Source organism: Hippopotamus amphibius, chromosome 7 (assembly GCF_030028045.1).
Source record: "Hippopotamus amphibius kiboko isolate mHipAmp2 chromosome 7, mHipAmp2.hap2, whole genome shotgun sequence".
NCBI classification, from domain to species: domain Eukaryota; kingdom Metazoa; phylum Chordata; class Mammalia; order Artiodactyla; family Hippopotamidae; genus Hippopotamus; species Hippopotamus amphibius.
The window spans coordinates 8,301,003-8,322,181 of record NC_080192.1 but is presented as its reverse complement, the minus strand read 5'-3'; the positions used below and the strand labels follow the sequence as shown (position 1 = coordinate 8,322,181).

The 21,179-nt window shown below is 53.0% G+C and overlaps 2 protein-coding genes across 11 annotated transcripts in view; one reads left to right on the top strand and one right to left on the bottom strand.

Moving 5' to 3' along the window:
- SGSM3 (small G protein signaling modulator 3) overlaps positions 1-18,145 on the top strand; it is a 28,950-nt gene extending 10,805 nt beyond the window's left edge. Inside the window, exons 2-23 of one of the 9 annotated variants that reach the window (XM_057740484.1) lie at positions 6,595-6,692; positions 8,435-8,553; positions 9,100-9,185; positions 9,587-9,650; positions 11,524-11,720; positions 11,793-11,900; positions 12,445-12,588; positions 12,821-13,016; positions 13,374-13,519; positions 13,790-14,014; positions 14,344-14,398; positions 14,570-14,697; positions 14,798-14,953; positions 15,053-15,107; positions 15,295-15,344; positions 15,514-15,666; positions 15,809-15,879; positions 16,023-16,071; positions 16,146-16,231; positions 17,015-17,047; positions 17,152-17,212; positions 17,391-18,145. In XM_057740484.1, coding sequence (XP_057596467.1) covers positions 8,547-8,553; positions 9,100-9,185; positions 9,587-9,650; positions 11,524-11,720; positions 11,793-11,900; positions 12,445-12,588; positions 12,821-13,016; positions 13,374-13,519; positions 13,790-14,014; positions 14,344-14,398; positions 14,570-14,697; positions 14,798-14,953; positions 15,053-15,107; positions 15,295-15,344; positions 15,514-15,666; positions 15,809-15,879; positions 16,023-16,071; positions 16,146-16,231; positions 17,015-17,047; positions 17,152-17,212; positions 17,391-17,561 — 2,241 coding nt within the window. In that variant the 5' untranslated portion in view covers positions 6,595-6,692; positions 8,435-8,546 and the 3' untranslated portion in view covers positions 17,562-18,145. Of the gene's footprint in view, positions 1-6,594; positions 6,693-8,434; positions 8,554-9,099; positions 9,186-9,586; positions 9,651-10,527; positions 10,589-11,523; positions 11,721-11,792; positions 11,901-12,444; positions 12,589-12,820; positions 13,017-13,373; positions 13,520-13,789; positions 14,015-14,343; positions 14,399-14,569; positions 14,698-14,797; positions 14,954-15,052; positions 15,108-15,294; positions 15,345-15,513; positions 15,667-15,808; positions 15,880-16,022; positions 16,072-16,145; positions 16,232-16,924; positions 17,048-17,151; positions 17,213-17,390 lie in introns of those variants that run through there. The other 8 variants (XM_057740489.1, XM_057740482.1, XM_057740481.1 and 5 more) reach the window with 8 other exon arrangements.
- Positions 18,136-21,179, bottom strand: part of MRTFA (myocardin related transcription factor A) — a 95,932-nt gene continuing 92,888 nt past the window's right edge. For both annotated transcript variants that reach the window (XM_057740479.1, XM_057740480.1), the window contains one exon: positions 18,136-19,638. In XM_057740479.1, coding sequence (XP_057596462.1) covers positions 19,136-19,638 — 503 coding nt within the window. In that variant the 3' untranslated portion in view covers positions 18,136-19,135. The remainder of the gene's footprint in view (positions 19,639-21,179) is intronic.

The following is a 21,179-nucleotide window of genomic DNA, read 5'->3' as shown; positions in this document are numbered from 1 at the left end:
CAGTGTAGTAACTTAAATTGGGGTTTGCGTTGTCCTTTTCTTAAGAGGCATTTGGTCCACCCCCAAGGCCTCCCCACTCCCAGGCTTGCAGTGTGTTACTGCCTTGTGGGTCGCTCTGTCCTGAAGGATGCAGCTCCTCACCCGTCTCTGGAGTGCTCTTCCCTTCCCCTCTGTAGTCCAGGCTACCCCTATTTTCTGTTTTCCCGTACCTCCAAATTTCGTCCTTTGCTAGGCAATTGATCTCTCCTTTTCTAATCTGTGGCTTCAAGGTTTACCTTCCGCCTTTAAGGAGCTTATCAAAATATTTTTCCAAAGATAAACCTCCTCTCTGGGAAGCATTCTGGAGCCAGCTATTGAAATAGTAATTTTCCACTGTGCTATTATATTTAAAATTATAGGTTCACTTTAGGGATCATTAGGTTAATTATCTTGCTTCAAGTAGCAGCATATTAAACTCTAATACCAATAATTATTAATCTATTCGTTGATATCTGTTTACAAAGCTGACACTATAGAGTAGAAGAGGCACATTTTTTAAAATCCAAATCCTCTCCCAAACAAGACAGATGCGTTACCTTCATTTAAAAAAATCTTCAAAGGGCAGGTTCCTCACAGCACTGTTCTTATCGCAAAAATTGTTGTTAGGTGCTTAAATGTTATATCAACAGATGACTACATTAGTAAATTATAGAACATATGGCTATAAAGACTGCATAATTACTGGGGAAATGCTGATAATTTAATGTTCAGTAGAGAAAAGTATTTTCAAATCTGAAATATAAGAACTGTATACGTTTGTAGAGAAAAACCAAAAGAAAGCATAGGAAAGAAGAAAATGTGATTTATTGAGATGGCAAACTTGTGGTAGAATTTTTTAAAATTCTGATTTCTGTTAATGTCATTATGTTAGTATAATTACAAAACTCAGAGGAGAGTCCCAAACTTCCCTTCCCATGATAAACCCAGTGACTGTGTTTGTGCAGCAGAGATTTTCTTCTGACCTCTAGCTTACATTTACCCCACTACCACTTAAGTCTGTCATTCATGTTCTCAGTGGAAAAGAGTGGTCCTGTGCAAAGTGCCCGGAAGTGCTGGGAAGAAGCACCCCGAGCCTCATGCTCTGACAGGTGTGGCTGGGGACCAAGTAAGTGCCCAGGCTGTGGAGAAAACTCAGGGGACAGGGAGGCATATCTGTACAAGGAGATTTGGAAATAGCGTTTTTCCCCCTTAGAGCCTGTCTTGCAAATTGATGGACTTTTCTGGTCTCCTGGTTTATAAGCATCTCTTTTCCTTTAAACTGCTTTTAGTGGCTTTTGCTTTGGGCAGAGTATTTCACTTCAACGTACTGGAAAGCAACTGAAACCCCATGTGAAGTCAGACACCTGGGGATTTTGTTTAGCCTTAAAAAATAAAAAATTGGCTTAGAAACGTGGTTTCAAAGTGTGGTCAGTTCTTTTTCCAGTGATTACTTAGACTGTGTTACTTAAGGGGAAATCTTGTTTCAGTAACTTGAAAAATGACAGACTTTACCTTTTAGCAGCTTAGGGAATTCCTGACTTCACAGTTGCTGCTAAGATGTCAGATTCATGCTGAGCAGTGTTAGTAAAGTGTTAGTTACAAATGAGAGAGAAAGGAATCCTTTTCACAGTTATATATAAGCTATCTCTAATAGTTTGCACCTTTTTTTTCCACTTCTGCTTTCTATGGTTTTGTATAAATCCCTGTGGAGATGGATATTTGAGGTGGTAAGTAGTAGCTCTGTGAGAGGAAGAGGAAGGCAGGATACCGAGAAACTGCACAGCTCTTGTAAGTTCAGGCTTCATTTGTGGACCTCAGAAAACTCAAGAAGGACACATTCTTATTCCTCAGTGTTCTGTACTTACAGTGTGGTTTTTTAAATTGAGATATAATTCATGTACCATAAAAGTCTCCCTTTTAAAGTATACAATTCAGAGGTTTTCAGTATTTTCACTGTTGTGCAACCATCACCACTATCTAATTCCAGAATATTTTCATCACCCCCAAAAGAAACCACATACCCATTTGTAGTAATTCCCTATTTCCCCCTCCTCCAGCCCCTGGCAACTCTACCTTCTGCCTCTGTGAATTTGCCTGTTCTGAGCATTTTATATAAATAGAATTATACGTTGTGTGGTCTTTTGTGACTGGCTTCTTTCACTGAGCATAATATTTTCAAGGCTCATCTGTGTTGGCACGTGTGTCAGTACTTCATTCCTTTTTATGGATGAATCATCTTCCATTGTGTAGGTGTATGCATTTTGTTTATCCATTCATCACTTGATGGACATTTGGATTGTTTCCTCTTTTGGTTTTTTGTTTTTGTTTTGTTTCCACTTTTGGACTATTATAAATAATGCTGTTGTGAACATTCATGTACAGTTTTTGATGTGGTAGAATTATTTTTAAACACAGTAATACCTCTGTACTTTTTCAAAAAAGAGAACATTTAAAATCAAAACTAATAAGCTGCATACTCCTACCACTTAACCAGCCATATTCCTTTTTATATTACCTTCAACATGTGTGTGTTATATATATATATATTTTTAAATGGCTGAAATCTCATACTGTCTTCATGATGACTCCACTTTTCTTTCTTCTTCAACTCACTCCAGTTGGACTTCCACCCTCACCACTAAAAATTAAAGTTCTCTCATAAATCGTAGCAGTGTTTTCTTAAGTCAGTCTCTCAAGGCAATAGAAATAAAAGCAAATGGGACCTAATCAAACTTACAAGCTTTTGCACAGCAAAGGAAACCATAAACAAAATGAAAAGGCAACCTACAGAACGGGAGAAAATGTTTGCAAACGATGTGAGTGGCAAGGGCTTAATTTCCGAAATATACAGACAGCTCACACAACTCAGTAACAAAAAAAAACCAAAAACCAAACAACCCAATCAAAACATGGGCAGAAGACCTAAATAGACATTTCTCCAAGGAAGATATATAGATAGCCAATAGGCACATGAAAAGATGCTCAACATCACTAATTATCAGAGAAATGCAAATCAAAACGACAGTGAGGTATCATCTCACACGAGTCAGAATGGCCATCATTAAAAACACTACAAATAACAAATGCTGGAGAGGTTGTAGAGAAAAGGGAACCCTCCTACCCTGTTGGTGGGAATATAAATTGGCGCAGCCACTATGGAGGTTCCTTAAAAAACTAAAAATAGAGTTACCAAATGATCTAGCAATCCCACTCCTGGGCATATATCCAGAGAACACTCTAATTTGAAAAGATACATGCACTCTAATGTTCACAGCAGCACTATTTACAATAGCCAAGACATGGAAGCAACCTAAAGGCCCATTGAAAGATGAATAAAGAAAATGTGGTATATATATACAATGGAATACTACTCAGCCATAGAAAAGAATGAAATAATGCCGTTTCCAGCAACATGAATGGACCTAGAGATTATCATGCTAAGTGAAATAAGTCAGACAGAGAAAGACATATATAGGATATCACTCATATGTGGAATCTAAAATAGGATACCAATGAACTTACCTACGGAACAGAAACAGACTTACAGATATAGAAAACAAACTTATGGTTGCCAAAGGGGAAGCAGGGGTAAGATAAATTAGGATTAGCAGATAGAAGCTACTGTATATAAAATAGGTAAACAACAAAGTCCTTCTGTATAGCACAGGAAACTATATTCAGTATCTTGTAATAACCTATAATGGAAAAGAATATGAAAAAGAATATATATATGTATATATATATCACTTTGCTGTATACCAGAAACTAATACAACACTGTAAATCAACTATACTTCAATTTTAATTAATTTTTTAAAAATTTAATTTTACTTATTTGTTGGCTGCCTTGGGTCTTTGTTGCTGCGCGCGGGCTTTCTCTAGTTGCCGAGAGCAGGGGCTGCTCTGTTGCAGTGCATGGGCGTCTCATTGTGGTGGCTTCTCTTGTTGCAGAGCACGGGCTCTAGGCTCACAGGCTTCAGTAGTTGTGGCGCATGGGCTTAGTTGCTCCATGGCATGTAGGATCTTCTTGGAGCAGGTATCGAAACCCGTGACCCCTGTATTAGCAGGCGGATTCTTAACCACTGCACCATCAGGGAAGCCCCATGCACATACCTTTTTGCTTCTATTGAATTATTTCCTTAAGATAAGTTTCCAGGAGAATAGTTACTGGCTCAAAAGGCATTTTTAAAAATTAAAGATGATACTCTTTTAATCTACCTGCAGTATATTTCTTGTTTTTCAAAAGTTTTTGCCTCTCAGTACCCCTGTGACAACAGCAGGGCCGCCAGTGACGTGGCTACTTCAGCCAGCTCCCAGATGGCTGCTTTCAGGAAGGTTTCCATAGCGACTGGAGGCTGGAAAAACCTGCCCACCCACATTAGCAGTATCACTTCCGGCTCCTTCTGGGAGCTTGGGGACTCAGGGACAGTCAGTGAGAGAAATGGCATATAGATATATTATTGCAGAGACTTTAAAATATATCTAGATCTGACCGGTTCTCACTGTCCCCACTCACAGCCAGCATCACTCCTACCGCGTCACCGCCTGCTGCCCTGCAGTCTTCTCTGCACAGCAGCCAGAGGGGACTTTTAACTCCTAAGTCAGATTCGGGTTTGCCTCTGCTCAGAAACCTCCTGTAACGAGAATAAGGTCCAGTTCTGACCCAGCTGAGCCTCCACCGTGTTTCCTCCACCTCCTACCCAGTCCCTCCTCTGCCCTGCAGCTGCTTCCACCTGCCTCATCTGTTCCTACCTTGTCTTCACCCTGCTGCTCCTGCTCCTGGATTCTCCTTCCCTCAGGACCACAGGACTTGGTCTCCCACTTCCTTCTGTTTGGGTCTTTGCTTGGATGTCACCTTATCCTCAAAGAACTTTTCTGACCACGTTAGCTACAACGCCCCTCTTTCCTGACACTCCTATACCTTTACCCTGCTTTATTTTCCTCAAAATACTGTAGTTAGCACTGTCTGACACAGCTGTTTCTGTGTCTGTTGTCTGATTCTCTGCTGCGATACCATGGCTGGGACTTTGGTTTTTCAATGTTCATCTCAACCGTTAGCCCCATGCATGGCTCGTGGCAGTGCTCAGTAACTGTTGAATGAATGAATGAGTAGGGGGCAAGCCAAGGTCGGTAAAGGGAGCTGCGTACTGAGAATGGTCTTCCCAGCCCCTTCAAGTCCTCCACAGCCAGGGATAGTTCCTTTCTTCCACTTACAGACTATACCTGCTTCCTCCACACTTTCTTTGCCCTCCTGGAAGAAACAGCCAAGTCACCACCTCTGAGGCGTCGATGATGAGGAGTCTTTCTATGATCTCAACTGGCATGTGTTACCTTGAACATACGAAGTTGTTGTTTTTACAGGTTCTAATGGCTGGATATCAGCAGTATCACATGGCCTTGAGTAATCTCAGGGTGGAGGGCCCAGACATTAGCAGTAACTTTCTGGAAATTATGAGGACTCCTGCTAACCGCCTGATGCTTCCCGAGCACTTGCTGTGTATCAGTGTGCTGGGGCTCTTTGTGTTCTCACTTTATCCTCATGACCACTGTGAGACGTGGTTATTCCAGCCTGTGGAGGGGAAAACAGCTTCTGAGAGGTGACGTGACTGTGTCCAGGGTTATAGCAAGCAGGGAGCCGCAGAGCTGGGATTTGAGTCCACGTCTCTGACTGGAGAGGGCTGCACGTTAACCGCGGCGCCGTCCGCCCTTTGCACGAAGGCGGCAGAGGCTGCAGTCGGGAGCCTCGCCCACCTAAGGCTGGTGCCACGACAGTGTGCCCGCCCATGGCTCCAGGCCAGCGGGCGCATGGCCGAGCGCGGGGTTACTTCCCGGCACTGTCAAGCTGGTGGCCGAGCGACATCCTCTCACTAGGCGGGGGTGGGGGGAGCATGGTGGTGCAGGAGGCATAGTTACCAGGGTCCATGTGGGAGACCATGCATGGGTCCACGTACAGTCTTTCTTCCAGGCTTGTTTTCTCGTGTGTGAGGACTAGAGATAATGTGCTGCAAAATATGCTGTGTGCATCGAATGCATGATTTGAAGAACTTCTAGCTCAGTCCCTTTAATGTAAACTACGGGCTCCATCCAGCACAGAATTCTTAGTCAAACCAGGCCCCACATACCTGTCGTACTGAAGGAAGATGCTACGTTTTCCTCACACAGAACAGACAGACGAGTCTAGGGTGGCTGGCCCGTTAGGGAAGCGGGTTCTGCCATCTGTGTCTCAGCAGGGCTTGTCTGGAAGCAGGAGAGCTCCTTCCCGGGTGGACACTGAAGCCTCCACAATGGGCATTTAGTCCAAATGTGGCCTGGTCAGGGTGTGTCTGGGGGCAGGAGTAGAGGTCGGTGACCCAGCTGAGCTGCCCTTGGGACAAGCTGACTGTTGGGCCCCACATTTGCAAGTGTGTCTTTAGAGAGAACTGGGATTTTTTCACGTGCCCATTTTCCAGCATTTGCTGGAGTCAAGGGTCCATGGGGGTGATGTCTTCTCACAGTGCCCTCGTACACAGTGCCCTTGGTTCTTTGATTTTCCTTTTTTTGCTTCTTTCTCACTCATTTGACCCTCTTGTTTACCCAGAATTCCCAGCAGCAGACAGCACAGAGGAGACGAGGTCAACAGCTGTCACCTCTGAGCTCTCATCACCTGAAAAATGGCAAAAGGAAGTCTAGGTCTAGGTGAATATGGTTCCAAAACCCAGAAGGCAACTTGTCCTAAGATATTTCAACCACATCTCCATTGTTACCTTCCATTTATGTTACTTTCCTTTCATTTCAGTTAGAAGTAAAAGGCTTCATATTCAGAAAAAGGCTGAGAAAGCCACCTCCCAAACTGCACTTCTGTTGAAGTTCAAGTGGGTGATAATAGGCTCTTTCTAGTTCTTATGGGAGCAGGTTAGAAACAGGAAGTTAGAGGGAGCCCCGAGTGCTGACACCTCAGTCGATGGCTTGTTTTATTTATTTTTTTTAATTGAGGTATAATTCACATGCTACAAAGTTCACTATTTTTAAGGTGTATAATTCAGTGGTTTGAGTATTTCATACTGTCATGTAACTATCACCATTCTCTGATCCCGGAACACTTTTCATCTCCGCAAATAGGAACCCCGTACCCATTAGCAGTTACTCTGCCTTCCCCTCTCCTCCAGCCCTTGGCAGTCACTAATCTACTTTCTGTGGCCAGGAATTTGCCTCTTCTGGACATTTCATTTAAATAGAATCATACAGTATTCATCCTCTTGTGACTGGCTTCTTTAATGAGCACAGTGTTTTTAAAGCTCACCAGTGTCATAGTGTTATGAGCACCTCATTGCTCTTTAAGCTGAGTGATACGCTGCTGTATGGATGTCCTGTGCGTTTCGTATATCCCTTCACCAGTTCTCGGACGTATGGGTTGTTGCTGCTTTTTGGCTATAATGAGTAATTCTTCTGTGAACATCCAAATGCAGGTTTCTGTGTGGACATGTGCGTTAACGTCTTGTGAGTAAATAACTAGGAGCGGAATTCCTGGGTCATATGGGAACTCTATGTTTCTCCTTTTGAGGAACTGCCAGAGTACTTTCCCCAGCAGCTGCACCATTTTACGTTCCTACCAGCAGTGTATGAGGCTTCCAGTTTCGCCACATCCTCACCAACACTAATTATTGTCTTTTTGATGATAGCCATCCTTGTGGGTGTGAAGTGGTGTCTCATTGTGGTTTTGATGTGCATTTTCCTGATGACTAATCATGTCGAGCACCTTTTTACCTGCTCATTGGCCACTTACATCTCTTCTTTGGAGAAATGTCTATTCAAATCTTATGCCCATTTTTAAATTGGGCTATTTGTCTTTTTATTGTTGAGTCACTTTTTGAGAGAACAAAAAAAGGAGAGAGGCAGGGGTGTAAACAGTGACAGGAGAGATTTAGTTAGATTGCTGTTTCCTAGTGCTGGAAAGTGGGGTCAAGCAGACTGGCGGATAAAGTGGAAGTGTCGATATCGAGTGAGTGGCGGTATTAACTCAGAAGTGTTCTGCCTAAGTGATTCCTCAAAAATTCTGGCTCAGAGGCACCTATTCACAGAAGTTTTGGTGGTGGCTAGTTTTTTGTTTTCTTTTTTAAGAAACATTTTCCTGAGCGTAGAGCATCAGGAAGTCTGTCTGTGTGATCCTTCCTTAGTCAGATGGGAACTGAGCAGACCCTCCTCTTGGCTCACCGAGCTGCTGATAAGAACAGTTTTGTAGCTTCTTCAGAGCGTATCCTCTCAGATGAAATGTTCAGAACCGGAGGGTTTTTCTTTCAAGTGTGACTTTTCCTTCCCTGTCAAACAGTGGCCAGGATTTACCTCCCTGCTGCCTCTGGGCCAGCAAATCAGAGTCAGGTAGAAAGGACTCCCAGGAGAGGGGCTGCGTTAAATGACTTTCCCCTTTGCACTCCTACCAGGGCAGATGTTTCTGGACCAGATGAAGCTTGAGGAGCCTTCCAGCTTTAAGATATTAGGATAGGAAATTCCCAAGTCTGGATCTGCAGAAGACTTGCCTGTCCTCTCCGCACCATGTCAGGTGGGAGGCAGGGGCCTGGCTTGGAAAAGGGGTGACAGGCTCTCCAGGGGGAAGGGGGGTCTTACCCAGGAGGACCCCACCCCCACCCCCTGCCGCTGGTGGGAGGGAAGCAGGCTTGTTTTCCATGGACTGGAACTTCGAGGGTCACATGGGCCGCCAGGTAAGAGGTGAAGGAAGTCTTCTGGCGAGCATCTGGGAGAGTTACTGCAGCTCTCTCCTCAGTTCTCCTGAATCCCTGTGCTCTCCTTCTAGCCCATAAATCCTCACTTGCATGTAGAAGGAGAGGCAAGGAGACAGAGTCTGGTTGTGTCTAGTAACACACTGCCGGCTTCCTTTCCTTCCTCCAGGAAGTTGCACTTTGCTAGGTTTCTCCCCTCCCCCATCCATCCCGCTCTAGATGGTCCAGTCCTTTAATGCTAGCACTGGGGGGAGGGGAGGGGTATGGGGGTAGGGGTAGGAAGGGAGAGGGGGTGTCTCAACTTGCATTTTCCCCCTGAATGCTTTGCATTTTCTTCATCTCCTGTTCCTGGTCCTCCTTGGTTTTAGGAAGCCACATACCTTCTGCCAGCGGCCCCTTCTCAGCCCTGACTCCAAGCATGTGGCCCCAGGAGATCCTGGCCAAGTACACGCAGGTAGAGCAGTCAGCCAGCAGGCACCAGCGGCCCTGCTCCTAAGCTGGGGCACCCAGAGGGACCCATTGCCTGCTGCAGGTGTCCCGGGTGGGGAGCTGCTCTCCCTGTATTCACTCAGGGTTAGAGGCATCTTAGCTCCAAGACCTTTATGAATCAGGCATCAGGTTGGAGGAAAAGTATGGCACTCTGCTCTCATGTTTCTTGCCTTGATCTTATTATCTTTGACCTCTGAGGAAAACAAGGAAAGCGCTGGGAGAATTTGAAAGGGTCGTGGCCCCTGTAGCTGAGTGATGACCACAGAGGCTTCAAGGAAGGGTGGCCTTTGGTCTGAGTCCGGGAGGCTGGGAGGCATGGCAGCAGTGCGGGTGGTCCCAGGATGACTCTTCTACTTCTGGGTCCAGAAGGAAGAGGCAGTGGAGCAACCAGAGTTCTACGACGAGTTTGGGTTCCGCATGGACAAGGAAGGTAAGACTGAGCTGAGCCCCTCGGATGTAATCTCGCCCATGTCCTTGGGGAGGACCAGTTCCGGTGACTGATTATGCTGCTGTGGTCTTGGGCTCTGGATGTTTTACCCAGATGTTCCAGAATCAAGGACAGAGCCACATCTGACAGTGATGCCGTTATAAGTATATGGAGTTGTCTGCGGTTTGGGGGGGGGGGGGGGGGGGTTTCGTGTTTTTTTGCCACGCGGTGCAGCTTGCAGGATCTTAGTTCCCTGACCGGGGATTGAAGCCAGGCCCTCGGCAGTGAAAGTGCTGACTCCTAACCACTGGACCACCAGGGAATCTCTGGTTGTTGTTTTTTTTAAGATTAATTTTATTGATCTTCATATGATAATAAAAGCAGTAATGTTCCTTATAGAGAATTTTAAAACTACATCAAAATATAAAGGTTAAAACAAATTAACCCATAATCCTACAAGCTGAAGATAACAGCTGACATTTCAGTGTATTCTTTTCCTGGCTTTATGTGTATCCATATGTACTTTCCATAACTAAGATGATATCACATACATGTTTTTATATTGTTCTTATATGTCAACATTATTCCATGAGCATTTTTTCTGTCAGTTAAAACCTCTTTAAAGCATATTTTCCAGTGGCTGCGTACTATCCCATCATAATAGATTTGTCATCATATTTTTATAACCATTTTGTAAGTGGGCCCCTAGGCCATTTCCATTGTTTTCTACTGTAAAGACACCTGTTGTTGCCAATTGGGCTGTTGGGAAGCCGTCTGTCAGAACCCAGGGTAGCCTGTCACCAACCGGTTAATTGACTGAGACCAAACATCTTCAGGTCACTCATATTCCCACTTCTGACTAATCTTCCGTGTTCTTTAGTTTGCAGGCAGATATTTAGAAGTTGAAAGCTGAGCCTGAGAGGAACACGGGGAACTTTCTAGTATGATGGAAGTATTTTGTATCTTGATGGGGACAGTGTTTAGACTGTCAGTGTTTAGACATTTGTATATTGATACTTAAAGTGTACACTTAAAGTTTGTGCACTTTACTGTATGTGAATTGACTGAAGGTGACGTTTCAGAAAGCGGAGGCCGAGGGTGTGGCTTTAGGATGAGTAAGAACAAGGCTCTGTGGGGCCAGTGCACCCAGAGACTGTGGGGTGGCCCCGCACCACTGTACATTCCCAGCACCTCAAGCAGAGCCAGGGGTGGTCTTAGCCTCGAGAGTTGCCAGTAAACAAACAAATATATGCTGGGGGCAAAAAGAGCTATGAGAAAATTCGAGGCTGGGAGAGGAGGGGAGGTGGGTTCTGTATAAGCTGGTGAAGGAGGAGACATTTGAGTAGAGAAAGGGAGGAAGCAAGGCAGTGAGCATGGCTTGGAAGGGGAATAACAGATGCAAAGGCCCTGAGGCAGGAGTGGGTTTGTGGGGAAGAGCTGAGGTGGAGGGGGCAGGGGCGAGGAGGCGGGGGTCGTGTGCTGTGTCTGCATGAGAGGCTCTGAGCTGGGACGGGGTTGTGAGCAGCCTCTAGGGAGGCAGGGCAGGGTGGGGAGGCGGGTGAGGAGGCTGCTGCCCCATCCAGACACGAGATGGTGGCAGGGACGGGCTGTGGTCGGAGGGCGGGAGGGGCGACGTTCTGCCTGTGATCGAAGGAGGAGGAGCCTCAGCACCCAGGGATGGGGGTGGAGGGTGGGCTCATGGGTCTGGTTTGGGGGAGAAAGTGAAGAGCTTGGGTTTGCTGTTTGGGGTGCCACGGGAAGCAGTTGCAAAGGTGGCCCTGGGTCTTGGTGCTGACATTGGGGCAGTGGACCCAGAGCTCTGCCCTCTGCTCTTGGAGCACAGACAGTGGGGGTCGCTCTCGCTCCTCCCCCACAGATGCAGAAGGTGCCCCCTGCCCGGGCCAGCTGCTGGAGGACCCCCCGCAGAGGCTGCGCTGGCAGGCCCACCTGGAGTTCACCCACAACCACGACGTGGGGGACCTCACCTGGGACAAGATTGCTGTCTCCCTGCCGCGCTCAGAGAAGCTCCGCTCCCTGGTGCTGGCCGGCGTCCCCCACAGCATGAGGCCGCAGGTGAGGTGGGGGCTGCAAGGGCTGTGGGGTTGGGGCCCCCCGGGGACTGAGCACCGCGCTCCCCTCCCTCAGCTGTGGATGCGGCTCTCCGGGGCCCTGCAGAAGAAGAGGAACTCCGAGCTGTCCTACCGAGAGATCGTGAAGAACAGCTCCAACGACGAGACCATTGCTGCCAAGCAGGTGAGACTTGGGGACCGGGTACCCCTGAGAGAGCCCCCTGCGGGGAGAGCTCAGCAGCCGTGAGGCAGCCTTGGGCAGTCCTTCCACCCGCAGAAGTATGCCTGGAGCCTGCTTCCTCCTGGCTCCCCTGTCGGATGGAGGCGGGGGAGGTGTGTGGGGGGGGAGGGTTGTCACAAAGGCCACCAAACCCCATGCACATATGGATCCCCTGGAGATTTTAAATACAGGTTTCCAGGCTTCGTTCTGGGGGTTCTCATTCCATAGCTGTGGCTTGAGGCCCAGGAATCTGTAATTCTATGTTTAGAAGCTCCCCCATGCATCACGTGGTGTCAGCTGCACAGCAGCTGGCCTGATCCTGAAGGGAGGAGGGTAACGCTGACCCAGGGCCTGAGGAGTCCCCATTCCTGGGAGAGAAGCCAACCCGAGGTTTGCCCCACGCAGGGGTCCCTGGCCTCCTTCCCGGGGGTCTCGGTGTCAGGGGTGCAGAGGCTGTGGGCCTGCAGCTGCACCTCACAGGCTCTTGTTGTGGGCGGGCTGCCGGCAGATTGAGAAGGACCTGCTCCGCACCATGCCCGGCAACGCCTGCTTCGCACACGTGAGCAGCGTGGGGGTGCCGCGCCTGCGCCGGGTGCTCCGCGCGCTGGCCTGGCTCTACCCAGAGATCGGCTACTGCCAGGGCACCGGCATGGTGAGCACAGCCCAGGGAGGGGTAGAAGGACGGGGGGAGTGGGTGAAAGAGGGGCCCCCAAGCAGTGGGGAGCCTGCCAAATACGGTGGTTCCCAGCCTGAGGCAGGCACATGGTCAGTGGTGTGACCCCCACAGAGTCCACCTTATTCGAATTGGTCACCCCGGAGAGGGTGCCTCTGCTAATGCTCACGGAGACCTGGGTAGAGGCCCCTTACCCGCCTGCCCTGGCCAGGTGGCTGCCTGCCTCCTGCTGTTCCTGGAGGAGGAGGACGCCTTCTGGATGATGTGCACCATCATCGAGGACCTGCTCCCTGCCTCCTACTTCAGCACCACCCTGCTGGGCGTGCAGACGGACCAGCGGGTCCTGCGCCACCTCATCGTCCAGTACCTGCCTCGCTTGGACAAGCTGCTCCAGGAGCATGACATTGGTAAGGGCCCAAAGCCACCTCTGCTCTGGGGTCAGGGGGTCCTGAGCGCTGGCTCAGGTGCTGCACGTCTGAGGCCTCAGGACCCAGCTGAGGACAGGGTAGCTGGCAGCTCAGGAGAAAGAAAGGAGTCCCCGATGACGGCCACGCACGCCGCCTTCGTTGCTGTCTTATTCTCTGAAGTTCCCTGATGCCCTGCCTCCTCCCTGCCCGTGGAGCAGGTGCGGCCTCTCGCTGCTTTTTAGGAGATACGCTCCTCCTCCTCCATGGCTTGTGTGCCCGGGGGACGGCCCTCCTCTCTGGCTGCTCCGTGCCAGCCGTCCCTGGTCGCAGCCCTGGGCCCCCGGTGTGTGTCCGCAGAGCTGTCCCTCATCACGCTGCACTGGTTCCTCACGGCCTTCGCCAGCGTGGTGCACATCAGGCTGCTGCTGCGCCTCTGGGACCTGTTCTTCTACGAGGGCTCCCTGGTGCTGTTCCAGACCACGCTGGGCATGCTGCGCCTGAAGGTGAGGGCCGCGGCCCCGTGCGCCAGGCACGCTGTCAGGGTGCCTGCTGGGGGCCGCCCTCCCTCCGCCTCTGCTCCAGCCCAGGCCTCAGCATCGTGTGTTCTGAGCACCGGCTCCTCGGAGAGGCCCTGGTGGGGGTGGGGCTGTCTCTCCTGGGGCAGCGCCTCCTTGTGCTCAGCTTAACCATCTAGGGAAGTCACACGTGCCTGAGGCTGGTGATTGGGGCCAGCCGGGCAGTGACACCCATCTCCCGCCCCTCGCATGGCCCAGGAGGAGGAGCTGATCCAGTCGGAGAACTCGGCTTCCATCTTCAACACGCTGTCGGACATACCGTCGCAGATGGAGGACGCAGACCTGCTGCTGGGGGAGGCCATGCGGCTGGCGGGCTCCCTCACTGACGTGGCTATGGAGACCCAGCGCCGCAAGCACCTGGCCTACCTCCTGGCCGACCAGGGCCAGCTCCTGGGCACCGGCACCACCGCCAACCTCTCTCAGGTGGGCTTGTGAAGGAGGAGGCCCTAGCTCAGCACCGCCCCCTCCAGCACCCAGGGCCCGGCCTGGCCAGACTGCCCCTGTGGAGGGACCCGCCGCCTTGGCCTTGGCTTGTCTCTGCTGGGACCCACCTCGTTGGGGCGTAGGACAGACCCAGCTTTGAATTGTTTCTGACCCTCAGAGCCGGCCTCAGAGGCCATGTCAGAGGAGGCGACACAAGTGAGATGCTGGCCGGGCCTCTGCGTGGAAGGGCTCTGCTCTAGTCCCCCCATCCCCCCACCCCGGGCAGGGGCGCTGGGAGGGCCACCACTGACCTGACTTCCCATCCTTAGGTCGTCCGCCGCAGGACTCAGCGGAGGAGGTCTGGCATCACATCGCTGCTCTTTGGTGAGAACTCTGTGCGGGCAGCCGCGCACTGGACTGGGCTCCGAGAGCCAGGCAGCGCAGGGGGTCAGACCCAGGGCGCCTGGCCTCACACCCCGTGTGGACTCTGCGCTTCCTTGGAGTCGGGGCGGGGTGGGCTGGGCCACGGCCGCCATCACTCTCTGGGCCTCACAGGGGACGATGACTTGGAGGCGCTCAAAGCCAAGAACATCAAGCAGACGGAGCTGGTGGCCGACCTGCGGGAAGCCATCCTACGCGTGGCGCGCCACTTCCAGTGCACGGACCCCAAGAACTGCGGTGTGGTGAGTCTCGGGCCCAGACCGTGCGCGCAGCTCAGCCAGGTGCCCCCTTCCCCAGCTCGTCCCGAGCGCCCCCCCGGGGTGGGCCTTTCTGCCACCCCAGGAGCTGACCCCGGACTACAGCATGGAGAGCCACCAGCGGGACCACGAGAACTACGTGGCGTGCTCACGCGGCCACCCGCGCCGGGCCAAGGCCCTGCTGGACTTCGAGCGCCACGACGACGACGAGCTGGGCTTCCGCAAGAACGACATCATCACGGTGCGCGGGCAGCGGGTGCCGCGGGCAGGCCCTCGCTCCCGGCTGAGGACAGACGGAGCCAGGCAACCGGAGCTGTGCTTCCGCCCTTTTCCTCTGCAGATCGTCTCCCAGAAGGACGAGCACTGCTGGGTGGGGGAACTGAACGGCCTGAGAGGTGAGACCCCCATCTGGTCCCGCGTTGCGCTGGGCGAGGGGGGAGGCGGGCGGGCCGGCTGGGAAGCTGCAGTGGCTGCAGGGTTTGCTCAGACAGCGGCCTCCATCACCCGCGGGTCCTCAGCTCCGCGGGGGGAGCGTCAGAACACCGGGCCGCCCGCTCCTCACAGACGGTGCTTCTCCCACAGGCTGGTTTCCAGCCAAGTTTGTGGAAGTCCTGGATGAGCGGAGCAAGGAGGTGAGAGGGCACACGGGGCGGGCCCGTCCCCGGAGCGGCTGCCTCTGCCCCGCAAGGCCTGCACCCTCCTGGCCGGGCCTGCGTCCCCAGCGTGTGCGGCTTGTGGCAGCGGCCGTGAGGACAGGGAGGGGCTGCCTGGGGCCTCTCAGACCCCGTCCTCCACCCTCAGTACTCCATCGCGGGGGACGATGCTGTGACGGAGGGGGTCACGGACCTCGTGCGAGGGACCCTCTGCCCAGCCCTTAAGGCCCTGTTTGAGCACGGACTGAAGAAGCCTTCCCTGCTTGGGGGTGCCTGCCACCCTTGGCTATTTATCGAGGAGGTTAGTCAGTCCTTTTCCCTGAGCCCCTGGGGCCCACAGAGCTGGTGGCAGGAGCTGGTGGGTGCTGATGTGCGCTCATTTGGGTTCTGTGGCTTTGACCTGGTACCTACCCTGTTGTCCCTGACGCTCACCCCGCCCCCAGGCAGCCGGCCGGGAGGTTGAGAGAGACTTCGACTCGGTGTATTCGCGCCTAGTGCTGTGTAGGACGTACAGGTAACCAGCTTCCACCCTGGCGTCCTCCTGGCAGGGCCATCCTCCTGGTGGGGTCACCGGGCAGCTTGGGGGTGGGGGTGGCGGAGGGAGAGGGAGTGGCCCGAGCCCACAGGGCAGCGCTGGCAGCTTTGGTCCCCCCTCAGGTTGGATGAAGATGGCAAAGTCCTGACCCCAGAGGAGCTGCTCTACCGGGTAAGTGGGGCTGTGGGCAGGACAGGCCTGGCTTGGCAGCTGGGGACACCTGAGTGACAGCTGTACCCCCTCAGGCTGTGCAGTCCGTTAACGTGACCCATGACGCCGCACACGCACAAATGGACGTCAAGCTCCGCTCCCTCATCTGTGTGGGGCTCAAGTGAGTGTCTGCGCCGCTGCTGGGAGGGGGCGGGGGGTAGGGGGGAGCCTGGGCCAGGCAGACAGAGGTGGAAGGTGGCCAGGGTGGCTCCCAAAGGTCTCCCTCCAGCGTGAGAGCAGCCTCTGCTGGGTCTGGGGGGCTGCACTCGGGCTTTGTGGAGCACAGGTTTCAGCAAGATGGGCAGCATAGGCTCACCAGAGACACGGCTGCAAACTAGGGAGGGTGCCTGTCTGCGGGGCCGTGGGCTCGTGCAAGGCTTGGACCTGGGCCGGGCTCAGTGTAGTGTTTCTGGACTTGCCACCCAGCAGAGGGGGTGCCTCCAGGCTGCTCTGACCTGGGGAGGGGGGACGGGTCCCCAGGACTAGCTCAGAACATGCTGTGGGCCCACTGGCTGGCGAGTGGGCAGGTTGCTCCCGGACTGACCAGCGGGACCGAGGCCCCTGGGCCTGGCGGGAGGCGGTGGGCGAGTCCCAGATGCAGGAAGAGCTGTGATGGGACTGAGGGGAGTGGGGACCACAGGGACCTTGTGTCCCTGAGCACGTCTCCCCATGGGGAAGAGCCAGAGTGACTGAGAGGAAGGAGGTGGGGTCACCTGTGGAGGCTGCCAAGCGGAGGAAGGTTGGGGGTGCGGCTGGAGGAGCCCCGCCCCGGTCCTCAGGACCCTCTGCCCAAAGCCGCCTTGCCTGTCCCCAGCGAGCAGGTCCTGCACCTGTGGCTGGAGGTGCTCTGCTCCAGCCTGCCAACGGTGGAGAAGTGGTACCAGCCCTGGTCCTTCTTGCGCAGCCCCGGCTGGGTCCAGATCAAGTGCGAGCTGCGGTGAGGAGGCGCTGGGCTCCTGGAGGCCAGGCCCAGGGGGTGGGCCGAGGGGCGGGTCGAGCCCCCTGCGGCAGCTGACAGCCTCCCTCTCCCTCTGCCTCCAGCGTCCTCTGCTGTTTCGCCTTTAGCCTCTCTCAGGACTGGGAACTTCCTGCAAAAAGAGAGGTGGGTGGTCGGGTCCTGCCTTCCCTGGGGGGTTGCGGCGCGTGGGGGCAGTCTGGGCGTCCGTGCTGGTAGATCCCCCCTGACGCTTGGGTGGCTGAGGCGGGCGTCATGGGGGCCCCGAGTGCTGGCGTCCCCTGCCGCCTTGGCTTCCTCATGGTGTGCCCTGTGGCCATGACAGGAGGGCTGTCCCTGTGCAGGAGGAGAAGAAGCCCCTGAAGGAGGGCGTCCAGGACATGTTGGTGAAGCACCACCTTTTCAGCTGGGACATAGACGGGTGACGCGCCTCCTCCAGGAACGCCGTCACACCCAGGCCTCCCCGGACCCCTCAGCTATCAGGCCCCTTCCTTAAGAAGAGGACAGCCCACCCTGGCCAGCCCTAAGCTTCAAGGTCGAAGGGAGGACACACTTGGGAGCTCTGAGTGGGCACTGTGGTATGGAGTCCGGGGACACCACCCTGGGCGCCCAGAGAGGTGGTGGTGGGTGGCAGGAGCAGAAGGTGGGGCCCGGCTCAGCCTGTGCCTCTCAGTGCCTGGGGGAGGGCTCTGCCCTGCCAGGGTCTTTACAGAGGCCCCGGGCCCCAGCTCCACTGTGCCGACCAGAAACCTTGTGGGGAGGTGCAGAGCCACCTCCGTTCCGTCAAGTTTTGCTCAGGAAGAGGGTGGCGGTGGCTGAAGGCTCCTTGGCCTCTTTGATTTATAAATAAACTGTCTTTGAGAAAGCAGCTCCCCCACCTTCTGTCCAGCCAGGGCTGCAGCGCTGCGTGTCCAGAGTTCTGCTCTTTCTGGAATGGTCCAGAACACACAGCCAGGGCTGGGAGGTGGGGGTCAGGGTCACAGCATGGCACCCAGATGCTAGGACACCTAGGACCCAGCCATACCACCCACCTCTCCCATGGATTGAACGAGATGGGACTAAGTGGTGTTTTTGTTTTTATTTTAAAAAGTTCACACAGCTTTCCCACCTCTGTCCCAGCACTGGCTTTGGTGACTCCATCCCTAACCCCCTATGAATAACAGTGACAAGGCAGAAGGAGGGGCCATACGTTGAGGGGCCCCCTCTGGCGCCGCTGCTGTCCCAGGGCCGTGGTGGCTGCAGTGAGGCAGCGGGACGGAATGTGGGCAGGTGGCCGGGCAGCACCTCCACCCTCGTGGCACTGATGAGATAAGGAGCAGGAAGCAGGACAGGTGGGGCTCAGGCTGTGGCGAGGTGTCTACACGTCAAACACGAGTGATGGGTGGGGCCGGGGTAAGCTGTGTTCAGCCCCAGGAGCAGCAGTCTCCAGGCCCTTCCGTGTGCACAGAGTAAGGGGGGTGGGGTAACCGCATCCACCTCCCACCCCCCCCCAAGATAAATGTATATATATATGTATGGCGATATATAATATAGAGGTATATACACCTGTACAGAAAATGGTTGCCACCGACCACTAAATGGTTACACTAGACCAAGACACTAAAATGGCAGGGAGCCCCCTCCCGGGAAGCCTGGGACAGTGGTGTTGGCGTCACGAAGATGGTGAGGTAGAGGCCCAGCCAAGCCAGTTCCTTCCCTCGGGGAAGGGGGAGAGGAGGACACTCGCCCCTTGCCCTTCCTCAGCTCTGGGCCTCGCCTCCTGAGCAAACTGCAGCCGGCAAGTGCACCCGACCTCACAAAAGGAGGTCAAATAGAAGCCCCTGGCCCATCCATGTCTCCAAAACCCCAGGGTGGGACCCAGAGCTGCTTCAGCTCTTCTTGGTGAGCCTGAGCCAGGCATGGGGACGCCCTGCTCTGGCCTCCCATGGAGGGAAAAGCAGGGCCTGTGATTGTCAGGACTCATGACCACATGGAGAGGCTGCGTCAGGCAGGAGAGTGCCGAGCTCCCTGGAGTTCCCGAGGTCTCTGACTTTCCAGCGCTCCCAGCCCCCCAGCACTGCAGCCCCAGAGCTACAAGCAGGAATCCCAGTGTAGCTGCAAGTCGTGGCCGTCGAGGAAGTCCGTGGAGAAGAGGCTGGGGGCCGTGGTGCTCAGTGGGGCCAGGCTGAGCACTGGCCCACCCGACGACAGCTCCAGCCAGTCCATACTGTCCAGGTGGCCATCGGCCAGGTCCAGGCCCACACCACTGGGCTCAGGCGCAAAGTGCAATTCCGAGGTGTCCATGGGGGAGGGGGGGTGGTCCAGGATGGCAGAGCTGCTCAGCATCTGGCTGTGGAGGTCATCGATGAGGGAGAGGGGCTCTGGCCCCTCATGCCCACCGGTCAGCAAAGGCAGCCCTGTGCTGCTCTCCAGGAAGTCCTCCAGGCGCCCAGGGAGGGCCGGCGAGCTGGATGGAGGCAGGGCGGCCTGAGGGAGCTCGGCAGAGGGTGAGGGCTGTGCGGCCAGGGGTGACCCACAGGCTGCTGTCGGGGGGGACTTCTCTTTCCCTGGCTCCTTGAAATCTGCTGAGATCTCTGCCAATAAAGAAAGTGTATGGGTGTCATAAACCAGCCTGGATATAACCTGCCGTTAGACCCCACCTTACGCCACGTACAAAATTAACTCAAAATGGGTCAAAGGGACTTCCCTGGTGGCACAGTGGTTAAGAATCTGCCTGCCAATGCAGGGGACACGGGCTCCATCCCTGGTCCAGGAAGATCCCACATGCTGTGGAGCAACTAAGCCCATGAGCCACAACTACTGAGCCCATGTGCTGCAACTAATGAAGCCCGTGTACCTACAGCCTGTGCTCCGCAACGAGAAGCCACTGCAATGAGAAGCCTGCACACCACAACAAAGAGTAGCTCCCACTCGCCACAACTAGAGAAAGCCCATGTGCAGTAACAAAGACCCAATGCCAATAATTAATAATTACTTAATATATATCAAAAAATGGGTCAAAGATCTAAATTCAGGAGCCAAAACTACAAAACTCTCAGAAGAAAAGGGAACATCTTCATGACACAATTTAGTAATAATTTCTTGGTTATAACACCAAAGGCACAGGCAATGAAAGAAAAACTGGACTACATAAAATTTAAAACTTTTGCACATCAAGAGTCACTATCAACAGCGTGAAGACCGCACAGCAACTATACTTGAAAAAAATTAAAACGAGTGAAAAGGCAACCCATGCAACGGGAGGAAATGCTTGCAAACCATGTATCTGGTAAACGATTGATATCCAACGGATGAATGAAGAACGCCTAGAACCGAACAACAAAACCCAACTGGAAAATGGACAAATAACTCAGACATTTCTCCATCAGAGGATATACAAGTGGCCTATAAGCACATGGAAAGATGCTGGATGGTGTCAGCCTGTTAGGGACGTGCAGGTCAAAACCACAGTGAGGTATATGACTCCACAACCACTAGGCTGGCTATTTTCAAAAAAATTTTTTTGAAAGTCAGTGTGTGTAAGGATGTGGAGCAACTGCAACCCTTGTGCGTTGCTGGTATGAATGAAAATAGCACAGCTTTGTGGTTCCTCAGAAAGTGAACTACACAATCATCCAGCAACTCCACTGCTGGGAATGTGCCCCAAAGAAGTGAAAGCGCAAATCAAGCAGACAACAGTGTTCATAACAGCATTACTCACAGCAGCTGAGAGCTAGACACAACGCAAGTGTCCAGTGGGGGAAGGCATAAACACCACGTGGTGCATGCACACTGGAATAAGCTACAACACGCAAGGACCTCAAGTACGTTGTGCTAAGTGAAGCCGGCCAGAAACACGACAAGTAGTGTGTGGTTCCCCTTACATAAGGGATCTAGAACAGACATTCCCCGAGACAGGAAGTGGGGGTGGGGTGGGCGGTGGAGGAATGGGAGTTCGTGTGTAAAGGGTGGCTAGTGTCAGTATGGGACAGTGGAAAGGTTCTGGAAATGGACAGTGGTGATGGCTGCACAACATGGTAAATGAACTTAATGCCACTGAGTTGTACCTTTAAAAAACGGTTATGATGGCAACAACGTTATGTGTATTTCACCACCACCACAGCAAAAAAACTCA